Source organism: Lytechinus pictus, chromosome 4 (genome assembly GCF_037042905.1).
Source record: "Lytechinus pictus isolate F3 Inbred chromosome 4, Lp3.0, whole genome shotgun sequence".
NCBI lineage: Eukaryota > Metazoa > Echinodermata > Echinoidea > Temnopleuroida > Toxopneustidae > Lytechinus > Lytechinus pictus.
In genome coordinates this window covers 5,714,597-5,732,786 of record NC_087248.1, presented here as the reverse complement: position 1 = coordinate 5,732,786, position 18,190 = coordinate 5,714,597, and the positions used below count along the sequence as shown (strand labels likewise).

At 38.0% G+C, this 18,190-nt stretch overlaps 3 protein-coding genes across 3 annotated transcripts; 1 reads left to right on the top strand and 2 right to left on the bottom strand.

The window, feature by feature from the left end:
- Positions 1-705: 705 nt before the first annotated feature.
- Positions 706-4,061, bottom strand: LOC129258522 (uncharacterized). Its single transcript, XM_054896781.2, has 2 exons — positions 3,475-4,061; positions 706-1,927 (listed from the first exon to the last, which is right to left on the bottom strand). The coding sequence occupies exons 1-2, from the start codon at positions 3,774-3,776 to the stop codon at positions 1,255-1,257; spliced, it is 975 nt and encodes a 324-aa protein (XP_054752756.2). The 5' UTR covers positions 3,777-4,061; the 3' UTR covers positions 706-1,254.
- A 391-nt stretch (positions 4,062-4,452) lies between these two features.
- LOC129258523 (uncharacterized) lies at positions 4,453-9,698 on the bottom strand. Its single transcript, XM_054896782.2, has 2 exons — positions 9,247-9,698; positions 4,453-7,246 (listed from the first exon to the last, which is right to left on the bottom strand). Exons 1-2 carry the CDS (start codon positions 9,516-9,518, stop codon positions 6,577-6,579), a joined length of 942 nt encoding a protein of 313 aa, XP_054752757.2. The 5' UTR covers positions 9,519-9,698; the 3' UTR covers positions 4,453-6,576.
- Positions 9,699-10,617: 919 nt separating this feature from the next.
- On the top strand, positions 10,618-16,579 carry LOC129258524 (uncharacterized). Its single transcript, XM_054896784.2, has 2 exons — positions 10,618-10,946; positions 15,816-16,579. The coding sequence occupies exons 1-2, from the start codon at positions 10,630-10,632 to the stop codon at positions 16,501-16,503; spliced, it is 1,005 nt and encodes a 334-aa protein (XP_054752759.2). The 5' UTR covers positions 10,618-10,629; the 3' UTR covers positions 16,504-16,579.
- Positions 16,580-18,190: the final 1,611 nt, after the last annotated feature.

Sequence of the window (18,190 nt, the reverse complement as noted above, 5' to 3'; positions counted from 1 at the left end):
CGATCGGTTACACTTCGTAATTCCGAAGGTTCGTAATTCCGAAGGTTCTTTATTCCGAAGGTTCGTAATTCTGAAACACGTTAATTGCCTATACCTCGATGTTCGTTAATCCGAAAACGTAAAAGGGTTCGTTAATCCGAACATTTGTGGCATTATTCCGAAGGTTCGTTATTCCGAAGGTTCGATAATGCGAAAACGAAATAAGGTTCGATGTTCCGAAGGCTCGTTAATCCGAAAACGAAATAAGGTACGTTGTTCCGAAGGTTCGTTAATCCGAAAACGAAATAAGGTTCGTTGTTCCGAAGTTTCGTTAGTCCGAAAACGAAATAAGGTTCGTTAATCATTTCGTTTTCGGACTTACGAACCCTCGGAATTACGAACCTCATTTCGTTTTCGGATTAACGAACCTTCGGAATTACGAACCTCACTTCTTTTTCGGACTAACGAACCTTCGGAATTACGAACCTCATTTCGTTTTCGGACTAACGAACCTTCGGAATTACGAACCTTCGGAAATACGAACCTTCGGAAATACGAACCTTCGGAATATCCGAACCTTCGGAATAACGAAGCTTCGGAATTACGAATGTATGCGAAATCGATCATCGTTTTTATACACATAAGGCCCATATTTCCTATAATATTATCATTTCGCTACCTGATTGCACGAGCATTGAATTGATCTAAAAATGATTACAAAGATAATTGTAATTACAGGTTTATTCACTATAAGTGATCCTTTATTTTTCCATGATCAATGATACAAAATCAGATACATGTATCGTATTCTACTTGCTCTTTTGATTTCTGAATTGGTATGTTCTAACATGTTTAATGCCAAAGAAAGTAAATCAGATGAAGAACAGATTGTTAGTAATGTGTCTCATATGGGAATGCTAATGATGCTACAACAAGTACAAGTCGGTTGATGATGATTTATCCCCTTAATCTCATTCAAAGACTTTACTACTATTTTGGCATGTTTGGGGGAGGTGGCCAAATACTTTGTCCATCTGAAAATTGTTAAATCTTCATTAATGGCAATAATTAATCTAATTTACTAATTATCTTAAAACTCATAACTTAAAATTTTTCAGGATTCGAGGGAAACAAAGTAAATGTAACCCATGAATAGTCAATAAGTTGTATAAAACCTCTTAAGACATTGGTTCCAACAATTAAAAACAAAGAAAGTTCACGGAGTTCCTTTGTATGAATGTGATAATTTACCTGTAATCATGTTACCTTGCATTTTCATAAAGGCTTAAATCGTACTTCATACATTTCATTGTAATACTCTATTCCATCGGCTACGGCCCTCTGTATATCTTTAGTTGCAGAGGAGAGTGGAGGCTTCTCCTTCTTACTGAAATGAAAGCAAGAGCTGTTGATGGCTGTTCGATGGAAATACCTAAGACCAGTTGACAGCATCTTCGGCACTCCCCCAGGATTCTTCCAGGTTTTGATGATATCGGTGGAAGCATCCCATCTTAAAAGTTCATCTTGGAACTTAAAACCTCCAACCTCGCAGATCTTCTGTAGGTATGGCTTTGGGTTGGCCATCAAGTCTTCACAATCTACGATCAACGGGTCTGGGTCAAGGTTTTCTCGTACATACTTCCAGGCCGCATGGATGTTGAAGTAATTGCCACCGGAAGAGGAGTAGTAGGGATCATCGACGAGGAGATCAAAGTTTTCTTCTGTTTTGCCAACGTTGTGACCTGGTAAGGTGAGAGATGTTTGCAGGGTGGCTCTTCTATAGGAAGAGATCGCAAGTTGAGGATCTCGGATGATGAAGACATACCTGAAGCCGCTGTCGCGGGAAGGAAGGTATCGTTTCCGATGACCACAGAATGATCCGCCCATGTCTTTGACGACGACCTTGGAGCTTTCAAGATTGTCAAGGCACTTTTTCAGGTCCGAAAATCTGCCATTATGATGGGGGAAATTGTAAGAAAACATTTTCATGAGCAAACTGGCAAAGTGAAAACTTAAAAAGATACCCCTAACATGTTCAAACATACCGCTGGACAATTTTTTAGGAAGCTGCATTTTATTTGGATGATATCCCCATCATTTTTTGTTGTTTTTCTTTTCAAAATACCAACGTAGCTGACAATGGTTGTCGGTCTGACTTCTGAAAAAGGATTCTCATGAATGTTACTGCACGATAATTAACATTGAAGAGCTTAAAACGTATGAGATTCTAAACGGCCATTGATTATCCTTTTATATCGTTCATATTCTATGATATAAAGTATATTCATATAAAATAATCCCTAGGCCTATACAGTGCGTATCAAAAAAAGATTACACTTTGAAAAAGCCCTGGAAATTAAAAAAAAAACATGTGGGTAATTTTTACACATATAATCTTAGGTTTGGGTCTCATCTATCCAACGCAAGTAAAGGTTTTGACAGAATGTTACACTTGAGTGAGCACTGTCCATTTTTGTAAAGCTCGCAGAAATCTGTTTGCGCAGAAATGCTCGTTTTCACGCTGTGTGAAGGAGAAAATCAAATTTACCCTGCGAAACATTTATCATACATTTCCCTTGCACTTTTAGTCAACTGAAATAAAACAGATACATTCAAGCATTTTGTAACAAATTTGCCACCCAAATTGAAATTTCAACACTTAGTAAGCACAACCTTTACCCTTTTTGTGCCAGCTGGATCTGAGGACATAACTAAATCTGTACAAAAGTTTATATCAGACATCTTTTCACTAAGTTTTTATCATTTAAAGTGGGTTTACATTTCATTTTTATTTAATACTTGTTTCTCCACACCTTTTCCAAGCTTGACAATGATTAACAAAATGAAAATCATTAAGCCTAAGCCATTTCATGTAAATCACAGCTCAGTGTAAAGCAAATATCGTCACGATTGCCTCGATGTGTGGGGGAATGGGGTGGGGCGCAATGCACTCCTCAAAGGATTTTTGGCAAGGAAAAGTTTAAAAAGGTAAAAGATATCTTCAAATCAATTTTACTAGCTAAATTCAACACGTTCTTCATGATTAAGGTCTACTTTTATTCGCATAACTATTTCAAAGTTCTGCGCAAATCATTTTTCACTAACTTTTCAAAAGTAAGTGGTGCTCACTCAAGTGGAAATATTTTTCGACAGTTATATCGTCATTTGCTTAAATGGATCTGTACCGTGGAGGTGCCGTGGCCGAGTGGTCTAAGGCGCCTGGCTATACATGGAAAGTCCGGGGTTCGATCCCCGGCCGCGGCACCTACGCCCGTGAGCAAGGCATTTAATCTACAATGCTCTTTTATCCTGCTTTCAAATAAATGGAAATGCTATATGCATTATTGGTAAATAGGTGTGCACTTGTGGGTTTAAAAAAAAAAAAAAAAGTACCAATGTTAAAATGTGGAAAAATCTTCAGGATATTACAAATGTATAATTTTACAGGATTTTTTCTAAGTGTAAACTTTTTTTTGATACGCACTGTATACTTACGAATATTTCTGTCCTTCTACTAAGGGTAGATTATTAATTTCATGTATTATCTGAGCAGCGTGGTCAAACTCGGCTCGGTACTCTTCTTTCCAGTCCGTCGGTAGCTCTTTCCCCTTATCTGCCTTGTACAGTTGAAGAGCGATTCTCGCGATGACATACGGCTCGAACCACGCCTCGAGCCCGTCAATGAAGCTCAAACATTTTAGGAGTGATGTCGACCCGGACCTTGGAATGCAAATAAGGAAGAGGCGGGATCGCTTGGCATCTGCTGTCGATGTCGTCGTAGGATCCGGTTTCGACATGGCAGCCGACTTGATGATTTTGAGCGTGGTTTGCTACTGCCACTGGCAATATCCAAATACTATGAACAACACCTAAAAATCAGAACAGTGTAAACTTGTCCAACGACATAGTGATATATTCATGAATGTATAACTGCGTCGATTCTCCAGAGAGTGATGGTGATATCGAAAATATATCGAAAGAAGTATTCCAGGTGAATAAACCGTATGATATAGGCCCTACATGTAATTTCGAAAAAAATATATTGAGATTGTTGTTTGCTTAACGTGCTACAGACGTATCTGTGTGTAGCAGTCAATAATGCGTACGGTGCATGTCAGGTGCCGTGACCATTGTTATAACCCACTCTTAAAAACTATTGCGACACTTTGTGTTTGCATATATGAAATATCATCCCAGTTCAACGGATTTGAACTTTGTCTTCTCTTTTAAAGGGAAGTTAAAAGTTCACCCTCTTTTGATAGAAGTGACGAATAAGAAAATCTGAATGATTTTCTTTTTTGTCAAAATCGGACAAAAACTAAGAATATGACTTTGAAGTTTGCCATGATTGTTTTTAAACAATGATATAGGCATGCACATTACCCATTTTATGCAAGCATGTAAGCTGATGTTAGAGCCCCAATTTCTTCTTTTGTAGTTTATAAAATGATATCCCATTCGGGGTTTGACTTTGGTGTCTCTTTAATTGGTTGTTGGTGAGATTAAACTGGGATTCACCATTGTCTTTCTCTATACAAATGTCAGGAAGCAGAAAAATGAGTGATGGGGAATAAAAATATTTTAATTTCCCTCACTCATTTTTTTTCTGATCCCTGGCATTGGCACCCCTAAAGACTAGCCCCTCCTTGGATACTGTTCTGCGAATTATGATTGCTTTTTGAGAAATTTGGATTAAAATTACAATTTCAGTAATACTCAGTGACAACTTTTAACAAAATAACAAATATTTAAAGTTTATTCAATAATTCATTTTTGTCTTCATAAATTTATTTTCTTTTCAATACAAAACAAAGTCATTAAAGGGGAATCCAACCCAAATAAAAACTTGTTTTTATAAGGAAAAGAAAAATCAGACAAGGTGATAGGTGAAAGTTTGAACAATATTGGACAAACAACAAGAAAGTTATGAATTTTTAAAAGTTGTAAATATTTGTAATCACTATACCCATGGAGACTTCAAATTGGCCGCATGTGTGATGTCATAGTGATGTAAGGCAAGGACTCCTCTTCCATGTACTCCAATACATATTATGGCTAAAATGTCATTTTTCCCAAAAGTTTTATTTCAAATTATATTTTTCTTTCATGAGGACATAAAACAATATACTACCTGGGTTATATTTAGATTACTGCCCCAGGGGAATGGGTACTTATGAGAAAACCACAAATCCCTGATAATGTACATGTACATGGCCTATGGGAAAGTTGTCCTTGCCCCTTGTCATAATTTACTTACCCAGTTGCCAATTTGAAATTTACATAGTATTAGTGATCTCAATTTTAAAGCAGCTATAACTTTCTTATTGCTTGTCCGATTTCTTTTTTTTATTAAGTTGACAGACGTGTAGATGTTTCGGGAAGCTTCTGAGTACCATCGACTTGTCAAGATGGCGAAATACGTTGTCTCACCGATTCGATATGAAAAATTGTATGTCCACTAGGCCTAGTTGTCATAAGTCGGCTTGGCGAGATATTGTATCTCGCCATGTTGACAAAACAATTTTCATATGTCGACTTTGCGAGAGTTTACGTATCTCGCCAAGTGAAGTCGGCATACAACACTTTATAATATGACGACTTGGTGATATAACGTATCTCGCAATCTCGATGGCAATTTATAGGTTCCTCAGTTTCTATATGAGTATAAGCAAAATAAGATACGATTCAGATATCAATACAATGCACACGATATCCATAATGAATTGAATTTCGAAAGTACGTATCCTGCATGCAGGGTTTCAATGATTAGAAAGAAATTAACCATTCTTTATATACAAAATGGAAAGTAATAAATCATCGCTCATACAGCTCTGTGTATATGGGGGGGGGTTCCTGGCTCTGATAGATATTCGAGCAATACAGGTATACCCCTTGTGTGACTCTAATCCATCACACTTTTAATCATCGCATACCCTTCTTTTAACAAGGTAATACCCCTTTTAAAAATTGATGGTTTCTACATTTTCCATAAAAAAATATGTGGGTGATTTTTAAAAGGGGTCCATGGCATTTGCCCCGGCGACAATTTCTCTGATGGAAAGTCTACACGTCAGGCCAAACATAAAAGCTTACCTCCAAAAATATACCCTAACCATTATACACGTATTTACATCGTTCTGAACCAAAAACTTTATTACAATAACTCTGACCCCAACCCCCTTTGAGATATTAAGAGCAGAGCAAACGTCGCTGGAGAAAATGTCGTGTCACCTTTTAAAAGATCCCAAATGAAAATCACTGTGAAAACCCCTTCAAATCTACCCTGCTTTAAAAAACATGAAAAATGGCGCACATTCGAATCCCGTTGGAAAATTGCGTAGGAACCATCCAACTCTCCAAAGATGTACAATGATTAAATGGAAAATTAGAAAATATTGCATTCATATTAGATATATTATGTGTGAGAATTCATGTGTCATTACACAGACTGTGAAGAATATGACACCAATGAAAAATGTCTAAATTCGAACACTACAAAGAGAGGCTTGCTCCATAAAGGAATTACTTAAGAAAATTTTGACACGATATGTAACTGAGGGTCGAAACGTAATTATTCAAATAATTACCCCCATTTAATCAAGGCTTAAAACGAAGTTCGTACATCTCATTGTAATACTCTGTCCCATCGGCAACCGCCATCTGAATATCTTTCGTTGCAGAGGAGAGTGGTGGTTTCTCTTTCTTACTAAATTGAAAGCAAGAGCTGTTGATAGCTGTTCGATGGAAATACCCAAGACCAGTTGCCAGCATCTTCGGCACTCCCCCAGGATTCTTCCAGGTTTTGATGATATCGGTGGAAGCATCCCAGTTTAAGAGCCCATCGTGGAACTCCAACCCTCCAACCTCACAGATTTTCTGTAGGTATGGCTTTGGGTTGGCCATCAAATCCTCGCAATCTACTATCAACGGGTCTGGGTCGAGGTTCTCTCGTACATACTTCCAGGCCGCATGGATGTTGAAGTAGTTGCCACCGGCAGCGTAGTAGTACGGATCATCCACTCGAAGATCAAAGTCCTCTTCTGTTTTGCCAGAAGTGTACCCTGGCATGGTGAGAGATGTCTGTATGGTGGCTCTTCTGTAGGACGACAGAGCAAGTTGTGGATCTCGGATTATGAAGACGTACTTGTAGCCGCTATTACGAGAAGGGAGGTACTGCTTTCGAGAACCACAGAATGATCCGCCCATGTCTTTGACGACGACCTGGGCGCTCTTTAGATTCTCTAGACGTCGTTTCACCTCCGAAAACCTGCCAACAGAAATGATATAACGTGTTAGATTGACAAATAATTTGCTATTGGAATTTTATTTGACAGTAAAAGATAAAGATCTATAGTCAGGCTGTTATATATTAATCTCAGATTTATGGGGAAAAATTTCCATGCCAAGTGCGATTTGCTATTGATTGAGGTCACTACACAGTAATGACCATTACTTTAAACTGAGCATTTCATAAACAAACAGCTGATTTAACGTAAAGTAGCAAAATCACCCAAGTAAATAAAGGAGAACAGTTGAAAATGAAAATACACATGGTTATCATGAGCAAACAGAAAAAGGAATGACTGTTGAGTATTTGCCAAATCCCTGGCTGAGTCACTCACGCACCTCGGTCCAGACCAGAAAACGCGCCAAAATTTCATCCAGCACATGGCTTTGTCGACGTCTTATGGGAAAGGTGTTTCTTTTCGGCACAAATCATTCTGATTAATGGTTATAAATTCTGAAGTGGTTGAGGGTTGGTTGGTATGGCACATGTAAGAGAGCCACCCAATCTCATGTAGACCCTCTTGCATTAAACTATCGCGGTTTGTTGAATTATGATTTCCTCCATTTCCATTCATATATCTAAAGACTATAACGTTTCGAGTAGACCTAAGGACAACGACAGATACTGGAGGTCCTGAAATTCCAAAACGATCATTGATTCTATATCTTGAATTTGAAGTGGAAGAAATGTTGGCGGATAAGGCCATTTGCAAATATAGACTAAAATATACTCGGTCATTACATTTTTTTTCAAATATGTATACATGTAGAAAGCTTTTGACTCTTTGACTTTATGGACTTTATAAACCTAATTATTCCACAACCTATCCTTCCATCACCGGCTATCAGTTCCAGTGGCGTAGACAGGTTCGTACACCTGGGGGGGATGATTGGGCTGCCAACGCTAGTGAGGGCGCGAAGCGCCCGAGCGAGGGAGCGAAGCGACCGAGCGGGGGGAGGGTGTGGGAGGGGGGTGTCCCCCCTCCCACGGTAGGGAGCTTTTGCAATTTTGAACTTGAAATCGTGCAATCTGATGCATACTTAATGAGGTAAAATAACACACACAAGCGCGCACGCACACACACACACACGGGTGCGCGCACCACACACATACTACGCCTTGAATGGACAGACATACATCGACAAGATCTACACACCGTGGCATACGAATACAGAATGGACTGACACATAGTATTGCATATTGAACCACACTACGTATTTATTTATCTCTGTGAATTTTTCTGTTACACCTCTTCAGAAAAAAAAACCAATGTCAACTGTGTACACGCAGGTATAGTCTTTGTTGTCTTGATATGGGTATGTGGTTATGAATGAAAACAGCCTCTGTGGCCATTTGTGAATAGAACACATAAACAACAAACAAATAACAATATGTCTGTTCATTATAAAGCATAATGAATACGTACATACTATGCATTTTTTTACCTCAAAGAAACAGGCATAGTATCCATAGATGGATATTGGCTGGCGGCTCATTAACATACAGATACAAAAAACATAAACAGTATCACTATGATCCATGGAGTAACAATACTGCGAGATTGCGCGCACTGCAAAATATGCGCGATTAATCTTGTGGTTTCCAAACCACAAGATAACCACAAAATACTTGTAAGATTTTCTTTTTTTTACCGTCTGAATTGGCTTTCACCGTGTGAATGCGGCTAATAACAATAAACACAATTACAATAATGATGAGGATTATTATTATCATCATCATAATTATTATTATTATTATTATTATAATTGTTATCATTATTATTATTACTATAATTATCATCATTATGACTTATTAAGTAACCAAATATCATTCCCCAAAACCTGGGGGGGATGATTGTACATGCCATCCCCCCCACCTTGTGAGTTGGGGGGGATGCATCCCCCTCATCCCCCCCGTTGTCTACGCCCCTGATCAGTTCGATTAAGTTTTTAAAGGAAAGAATACTGAATGCTACTTACGCAAAATCCTTTCCTTCTACTAAAGGTAGTTTATTCATAGTATGTATTAACTGAGCAGCGTGGTCGAACTCGGCACGGTTCTCTTCTTTCCAATCAGTCGGTAGGTCCTTCCCAGCATGTGCCTTGTACTCTCGGATAGCGATCTTGGCGATGACATACGGCTCGAACCATGCCTCGAGCCCGTCAATGAAGCTCAAACATTTCAGGATTGATGTCGACCCAGACCTTTGAATGCAAATGAAGATGAGACGAGATCGTTTGGCATCCGCCATTACTTGACGACGTTCACCTTCAAGTTGTTCGGCAGTAAAAGCTAGGGCTCTTGGATCAGCGTCTTAATTTAGACAGGGAACTGAATACAGGAGATATTATCGTTCTGGCTGCTTTGCTATTGTACGTATGCTCTGCATGTGTTATCCAAACTTTACTGTTTGCTCAACGGAAACTATTGCCACTCTTAAAAATGTTGGGCAACATACGGTCCACACAACAATTGGTTAAAACTTTATCCAATTCTGGGTAGTTTTACACCAATACTGTGTAGTTTTCACCCAAAGCACACATTATTGGTGTAAAACTACCCAGAATTGGATAAAGTTTTAACCAATTGTTGTGTGGACCGTATGTTGCCCAACATTTTTAAGAGTGATGCGACAATGAATAATCGTAGTATACATGATAAATCATTGCCCATTTACATTGATCAGGGTCCCGTTTCATAAAGACTTGTTGAAGTAACAAATTTACCATCAGCCAATCAGATAGAAGGATTTCTGTAACTGCATTATTGCAAATTAACACGTTTTATGAAACGGGCCCTGATCAATCTAAACAATGGAAATTCTTCCATCTCATAAATCTTCATAATAGGAAGGACATTCTTCTGGAAACAAAGATGAGCATACTGATCTTTCAAGACCATTATTTATGCATTTACGACAATACATCATATTACAATACATTTTATGGACTGGCTATCCGAAGTTGTGACCGGTACTTTGGAGCTATTTCGACTCTTTGTAAAAGCATGGACCTTCAATAGGTCCATGGTTTTAAGGGAGACAGACAGGGAAGAAATACCTATCTAGGTGCTCAGAGTGAGATTGAGGCATAGCAAGAAATCATGAGGCCACTTCCCTTGCCCTTGTTCAGTTGTTTAATACGAATACATTAATACATCCAGAAATATAGGCCTGATCAATGTGTCAGAGAGCAAAAGTGAAGATCATCGGCATGTGTAGACATAATAGCTGCCCCAGTCCCAAATACAAATTCATTCATCTGACCATTTATACTGCGCTTGGCATACATGTTGAAAGGTCAAAGTCTACCTTCCATTAGAATATTCGATAAGTATTAGATTGGTGTATACCACTATCAAAAATGGCTGAAAATGGTTCGATTCCCCTACAACATAGAATATTTCTAGCTTGTGTTCCGCGCTCGATGTCGACATCGCTGCTGAAATGTCTGAGCGTGGTCGATGATGACCATGTTGTGTGGTTTGAACCTTACATATCGTCTAATTTTCCACTCATCGAGTATGAACGTTTGACGGGGAAGAAACTACCAGTCGACTACGAGGGGAACGAGAAAGAATACGAAAAAGCTGCAGTTTTTATCGAGAACCAGAATGTTGATATTGATGTTAATGATCTGTCTAATCTTCCAGGCCCGTCGTGTGATCCTAGAATGCTCTCGTAAGTCACAAGCTTTTCATTCACAAAATGTAAAAAGGAATATATTTCATAAAATGTGCTTCACACGGGCGAAAATTCCGGAGGGGTGGGGGGATACATCCCCCACTTTTCGGAGAGGGGGATGGCATGTACAATCGCCCCCCCCCCCCTTTCAAGATAGAAAAACTGTTTTAATCATCAAGTGGTTGATTCTACTGTTGCAGTCAAAGTGCGTAATTTTGCATTCTAAAAATACAAAATTTATCGTGCGGTCCCCCGCTCCCGCGCTCAACCTATTCTTACAAGAATTTGGCCGTGACAAATCCCTACACGTTTATATTCTTGCAAAGGTTATATCCACTGCACCAGCATGAGAGTTTAGTTATGATAGTCAATTTATGAATATGTGATTCCAATTACTTTCAATATTTAATTTTATCATAAACGAATTAAATCATCCTTTAATACACTTTCGTGAGTATGGGAGAGGGTCACCTGGTATCTTTGTGAGAGTGGGGAATTTGTACGAAAAATGTTTGGCCTACCGTATTCTTTTAAAGTATATACGATAAGTTAATGAAGACATTGATAAAATCAATGCCGTTAATGAAACATTCACCTTTACCATTTTATCCATTTATAGGGGACTTTAAATCACAGTAATTAACACAACAATGTAATTAATATTTCATAAATGAATTTTGCTCAAAATTTGGAATGTTGCATCATCTCCCAATATAATCTTAAAGATTATTCGAAAACTTTCATTTTTGTAATCATCATTGTGATTTTTCCACGTTTTGGGAAGTTTATATTGTGGCCTGTGATGGCCTATTACCATTTTATCCATTTATAGGGGACTTGACAGTAATTAACACAACAATGTAATAAATATTTCAAAAGTGAATTTTGCTCAAAATTTGGAATGTTGCATCATCTCCCAATATAATCTTAAAGATTATTCGAAATCTTTCATTTTCGTAATCATCATTGTGATTTTTCCACGTTTTGGGAAGTTTATATTGTGGCCTGTGATGGCCTATGATCATTTCATATGGCACCCTTATTCCTGATAATCATGATCCTATTTTTTTCCATTCTCATTTAACCTTTGACTCGTGAGCAAATGAGTTTTTATTGAAGAAAACGCGACTTTTTAATTCACTATTTGCCCTTTAAATACATTTCTTGTTCATATCCTAAAGTTTACGTTATTGATATCATCCTCTGTATTTAATGCATATTATTTTAAACGACTGAAGCAAATTTTTAAGGCTCGCTAACTAAGCTCACCGCCGCAATCCCATAATTACACTCCCTTGAAAGACGATTTGATTATCATTCTGTTTCTGTTTCTTCCAATATCGCTTCGCTCGCTCGTTTTGGATACTAACTGTAATCCAGTAGTTTACGTCACAACAAATCCATTACAATATAACCATCAGTGTGATAGTCCTTCTAACATGTCAAGCCAAAGATGGTAGTATCAATATGCACGCAGCAGTGGAAAACAATAAAAACAGGTTATCAACCAAAAAATAAGGACATTTCGTCTACGAAAAAATTTGACAAGCCAAAAAAAACTTCGGTTTAATGGCATTTTTACATTACAAATTTTAAAAGGGGGGTTACGGGGCTGCTTTGCCCCCCCCCCCCTCCTGGATCCGCCGGTGGCACTCAATTATTGGCAGTTATATACCCCTGTACATTATAGTCCGTGGTGTGATACACCACTTGCATAACTTGAAAGAGGTTTTGGGGCAACATTCTTTCTTCCACCGACTGAAAATTTTCTCGCTCGCTATGTTCATTCGCCACATTATCCAATAAACACACCTCATGAAAGACGATTTTGGTCATCATGTCTTCCAACTACTGAAAATTTGCTCGCAAGCTTCGCTCGCTCGCATTTTGATATTAGCTGTAGTTCAGTAGTTTATAACACAACATATTCATTATTATACAGTGCGTCCCAGAAAAGACGAAACCGAGATTTAGCGATGATTTATCATAACTTAATCACAAATAAAATAGACAAATGACCTATCAATGCAAAGCTTAGAATCTCCTCTTTCATCTGAAATTACTTAGATTATTTCTCCTTCACACATGAGTGAGCAAAAACAATTTGAAGAGGGGATACCGAAAAGTCATTTGGCGGGTTGTATCTGGCTTTCAAAAGGAAAACCACATTTTTAAAAAGTTCAATATCTGCTCTTTATTTTGATACCTCAATTACTGAAAATGGTCAAGAAATAACAAAGTTCTGGTTATTTTAAATAAGGCTTGAATTTCAATAATTTCATAAAATGAAGAGGTTTTACAGGCTTGCGTTCAAACTCACTCGACACTCCGTTTTGTTTACGATCAGCCATGCATTAAGTCTTTTGTTAACCATGCGATAGCTTCTGTGGGAAACCGGTGAAAACAGTTTATTTAAAGAAATTATGGAAATTCAAGCCTTATTTCAAATAACCAGAACTTTGTTATTTCTTGACCATTTTCTGTGATTGAGGTATCAAATTAAAGAGCAGATATTGAACTTTTAAGACATGCGATTTTCTTTTTGAAATTCAGATACCCCCCGCCAAATGAGTTTTTGGTATCCTTTCTTCAAATTGTTTTTGCTCACTCATGCGTGAATGAGGAATAATCTAAGTAATATCACATGAAAGAAGAGATTCTAAGCTTTACATTGGTAGGTCATTTGTCTATTGTATTTATGATTAAGTTATGATAAATCATCGCTAAATCTCGGTTTCGTTTTTTTCTGGGACGCACTGTATAGTCATTGGAAAAATCCTTCGAGGCCTTTAACTAAAAGATGAAAGGATCATGTACACGGTTATATACCCCCGTATACATAGGCTTAGCTGTAGGGGTGTCCCCCAAATGTTCAATTTTTCAGCTCAATATATTGCTTTCATACCCCCCCCCCCCCCCCCCCCACTGTTTGGTGCTTCAGCAAGGGTAAACGACCTTTTATTAAAATGTAAACTATGCTATACCCTTTAATTAGCCCATCAAACATTTCCCATTTCAAACCGTTTATGTAGAACGCTTGCTTTCACAATTTATCTGATGGCAGATTGACAGGCATTTATACTCAAAGGCTTCAGAGTTCTCGATCTTTCATTGTCCTATTTCTTGTTCAAAGGGATACGTTTTATAAAGAGACATGTTTTAAACGGTCTTAACAAAATCTTATAAACAAGATGAAAGTAGCGAATAATTAAAAGTTTTGTGGCGTACATGGGAGGATCTCCATAGCATTAGTGATTGCAATATTCAAATGCTCATAACTTTCTCATTATTTGTCTGACTTTTCTCAAGCTTTCTTTGTTCTTATTCTTTGATTTTTCTGTTTCGACACAAGCCTACTTGTTCCAAAGATTTCATTCCCCTTTAAGGTCATCTCATTTAAGGTCGGGAAACTTACATTTGCTACATAACGCCCAAAGGGTAAATGACATCTTTTTCAAAATTTTACTCATTTTTTTTCTCTCATTTATCATTCTATGAAAACGTAGGCCTATAGCAACATACTGTGGATTTTATATTTTCATTTCGGCCAGGGGAGGTAGGCCTACTGAAAGCCAGATATAAAGTACACGATAACTTGTACTCGTTTTGGTTTATTTTTTCAAACAATATTCCACACACTATATTCCTTTTTTTTCTTCAAACAATCGTGTATTTGCATTTCATTGTAGTATATCGAAAGGCAAACTGCACACTTATTCTTCGCCTTGACCTATAAACAAGATAAAAAGGAAGGATTTGTTTACGAAGCACTGGACTTTGGCCACGGAAAACAATGGAGGATGTTTAGAATTATATGTCATGTAGACAATAATTGTGACTCGTCTCTTACAGCACCATGATTTATTCCTTCTCCGCACATTGCTCTAAAAGAAACACTTTTTTTAATGTAAGTGTATTTCAAGTGTTACTTCCGAAATTTTACCCCCATCTGGAAACTTTTTTTGATGTCACCGTTTGTAATTCACTGCAATTTAAAGTTAATTTGCTTCTTTGATATATCTACACTAATATTTCAAATATATAGTATGAAAATACACTCATCTGCTGATGGAGGTTTTATGTGGTTTTAAACCGTAAAATTTGGCATAGTAAGATCAAGAATAAAACGCAAGAGGTGACATAGAATGATTAGTAAGCATGGTAAAAGATCGTGTTAAAGATCATGTTTTTTATTTTTGGATCATATTTGATATGCTTTCAACAGAGGAATTCAGTACGATACCCTATCATTATAGCCAGCCACAGTTCAAGCAAGCGTAATGGAGAGGCAGGTATACTATTAAAGAGAGAGGGGAATAGAGATACGTTAGAAAATTTTAGTAGAGGTGATAGGTCGATCATAAACTAGGAATGACAAAGAACTTGAGAGGAACTTGAGACTGCGCTTCAGTCATCGAAGGTCGGTCTGTTAGGTTCCAACATGGCTGAAAAAGGTTATGTTATTACACAGTCTCATGTGTTTCTGGCTGGCGTTCCACGTTCAGTTTCAACGACGCTCACGAAATGTCTGAGCGGGGTCGATGACGACCACGAAGTTTGGTTGGAATCGTATGTATCGTGCAGACATGCACAGGTCGAATATGAAACACGAACGGGAATGAAGCTACCAATTGAATATGAGGGCAACGAGAAAGAATTCGAGAAGGCCCTCGTTTTGATGGAAAACCAAGGAACTGATTTCAATGTCAATAATCTGTCGAAGTTTCGACAGCCTTCGAGCGACCCACGACAAATGTCGTAAGTCATAGCTTACTGTTGTGTTATACCCATCATTTTAACAGAATTTGATATGATTTGGTTTAAATCTACATTTCTGATGGAAATTTATCTTTTGTATCTTTGCAGATATCCAGAGGTCAAGAAATGTCTCGACAACGCATCCAGCCGTCTCGTCATCGTCAAAGACTTTGGCCTAGCCGTCGATGGTTTCTACCAATATCTCCCCTCAGTCGAGTCCGGATACAAATACGTCTTCCTGATACGTGATCCGCTTCTGGCTGCGATGTCCTACCGTCGAGCGGTGGTTGCCTTCAATAAGAAGCATGAGGGCCTGGTGGACGATACCACTTTCGACCTATCGGAGGACAAGTTCTATCCTGGAGGAGGAGAGGCGTTTCGCAGACAACACGCGTTTTGGCGCCATGTACAAGCGAATATTGATCCAAACCCACTCGTCATTGACTCAGACGATCTTGTCTCGCACCCTGCGGCGTGCGTGAAGAAAATCTGCGAGGTTACGGGATTGGAATACCGCGACGCGCTTCTCAAATGGGAACCTGCATCGTCGGGCAAGGATTGGATGAACTATGCTAATACGTCGATGGGTCAACTTATGAAGAGTGGACTTCTTTGCGACTTCCACACAAGAGCGATGCAAAGCACGGGATTTATAGCGACATCGAGAAAAAAGCCTGATTATTCAGAAGAGATGTATAACGGACAGAGAATCACGCCAGATGTACGCAGAGTTGTAGAGAAAGCATTGAAATACTATCAAGAAATGTATGAATGTAAATTTACACCAAATATCTGAACTATGAAGAGTGCATGATTGTTAAAAAGATGGTTTCACATCATCGCTTCAACAGCATCAGTAGGATGGGAGGGCCTCGAAAAAAATACGAGGGAAAAACTGCCACGATGTTTTGAGAATTCATGATACAAAAATTAATCTCTTTCAGTCACTAAAACAGCTCTCTCTCTCTCTCTCTCTCTCTCTCTTCCCTTCTTTTGACTTCTTACTCCTTCACCCTCTCTCCCCATTAATGCATTTACTGCTGGTGAATACATGATATTCAGGGGCGGATCCAGCCTTGGCCAATAGGGGGGGGCCGGAATTTTTTCAGCCACATTTTCCCCGATCGGCCGCTCGAACTTAATTTTTGTTAATTTTTTAATTTTATAAATAAATATATATATATTAATATATCATAAGCCTTATTTTAAAAGTGCGAGCAGAAATTTAACGGCAGCTTGTTAGCCATGAAGACGTTACATATTTCAACTATCAAATAATGCGAGCGCGAAGTGCGAGCTGAAATTTCTTACATTTTTACCTGAAGAATGGAAAAGGAAAAGATTAACTAAATAATTGAGCGCGGAACGCGAGCTGAAAAAATCGAGATTTAAACTCTAGATATTTTGTAAATCATGAAAAGGATGAGTAATTGGAAATCTTCCTACATTAATAATGCGAGCGCAAAGCGCGAGCAGAAAGAAAATTATTTATTTTTAATGTACGTTTTGATCTGCTAAAAAAAATATGTTAAGGCTGCTTTATAGCCATGAAGACGTTACATATTTTATCTATCAAATAATGCGAGCTGAAAATGTTGACATTTCTACCTGAAGAATGGAAATTCTAAGCACTGTTTGTAATCGTGAAAAGGATAAGTATATAACTAAACAATTGATGCGAGCGCGAAGAGCGAGCGAAAAAAATCTGGACACTCTATTCATGTTTTGTAAATCATGAAAAGGATGAGTAATTGGAAATTTCCCTACATTAATAATGCGAGCGCAAAGCGCGAGCAGACAATTTTTTATATTGTGGTCTGAAACTGGATAATGATTTAAATAGAGAACAATCTGCGGATCTGAATAAATGCGTGTTTCAGATTTCGACCTAGTATGTATTCTAAATACCTTTCTTATCATGAAAATCAATAAAGCGAGTGCAAAGTGCGAGCTAAAAATATATGATATTCCCATCTAAAAAGGGACAATTTAAGCTCTGTACTTCAAGCACTTTGTGGGAAAATTGTGAGGTGGATAAGGAACAGTTAAAAAAGAGCTATGTTTCATTAATATTACTTTGAGTTTTTATATAGGACCGGGACATTCTATAGGGACATTAGGTCATATGAAAATGATGACCATCGTCCTATTTCTCTTCCTAAGCATGAAAGCGCGAAATCTGTTGATATTATGGCCTGAAAACTGGACGTTTAAAGCACTTGTAATTATGATTAAAAGATGCATGATGAAATATCTTTCAACAATCAATGCGAGCGGAAATCACGAGCCGAAATTTTATATCCCAACATGAAAGATTTGTTTAAATTATTTTCCAAGTCCTCCCCTCATCTTATTTTATTCACTCGTCTTCCTCCTCTTATGTTTCCCTTTTTCTCCTATCTTTTCCCTTCTTTTTCTTTTTTTTTTCTTTCTTTCCCCTTTTTCTTTTTTTTTGCTCCGCCAAAAAGGGGGGGGGCCCGGGC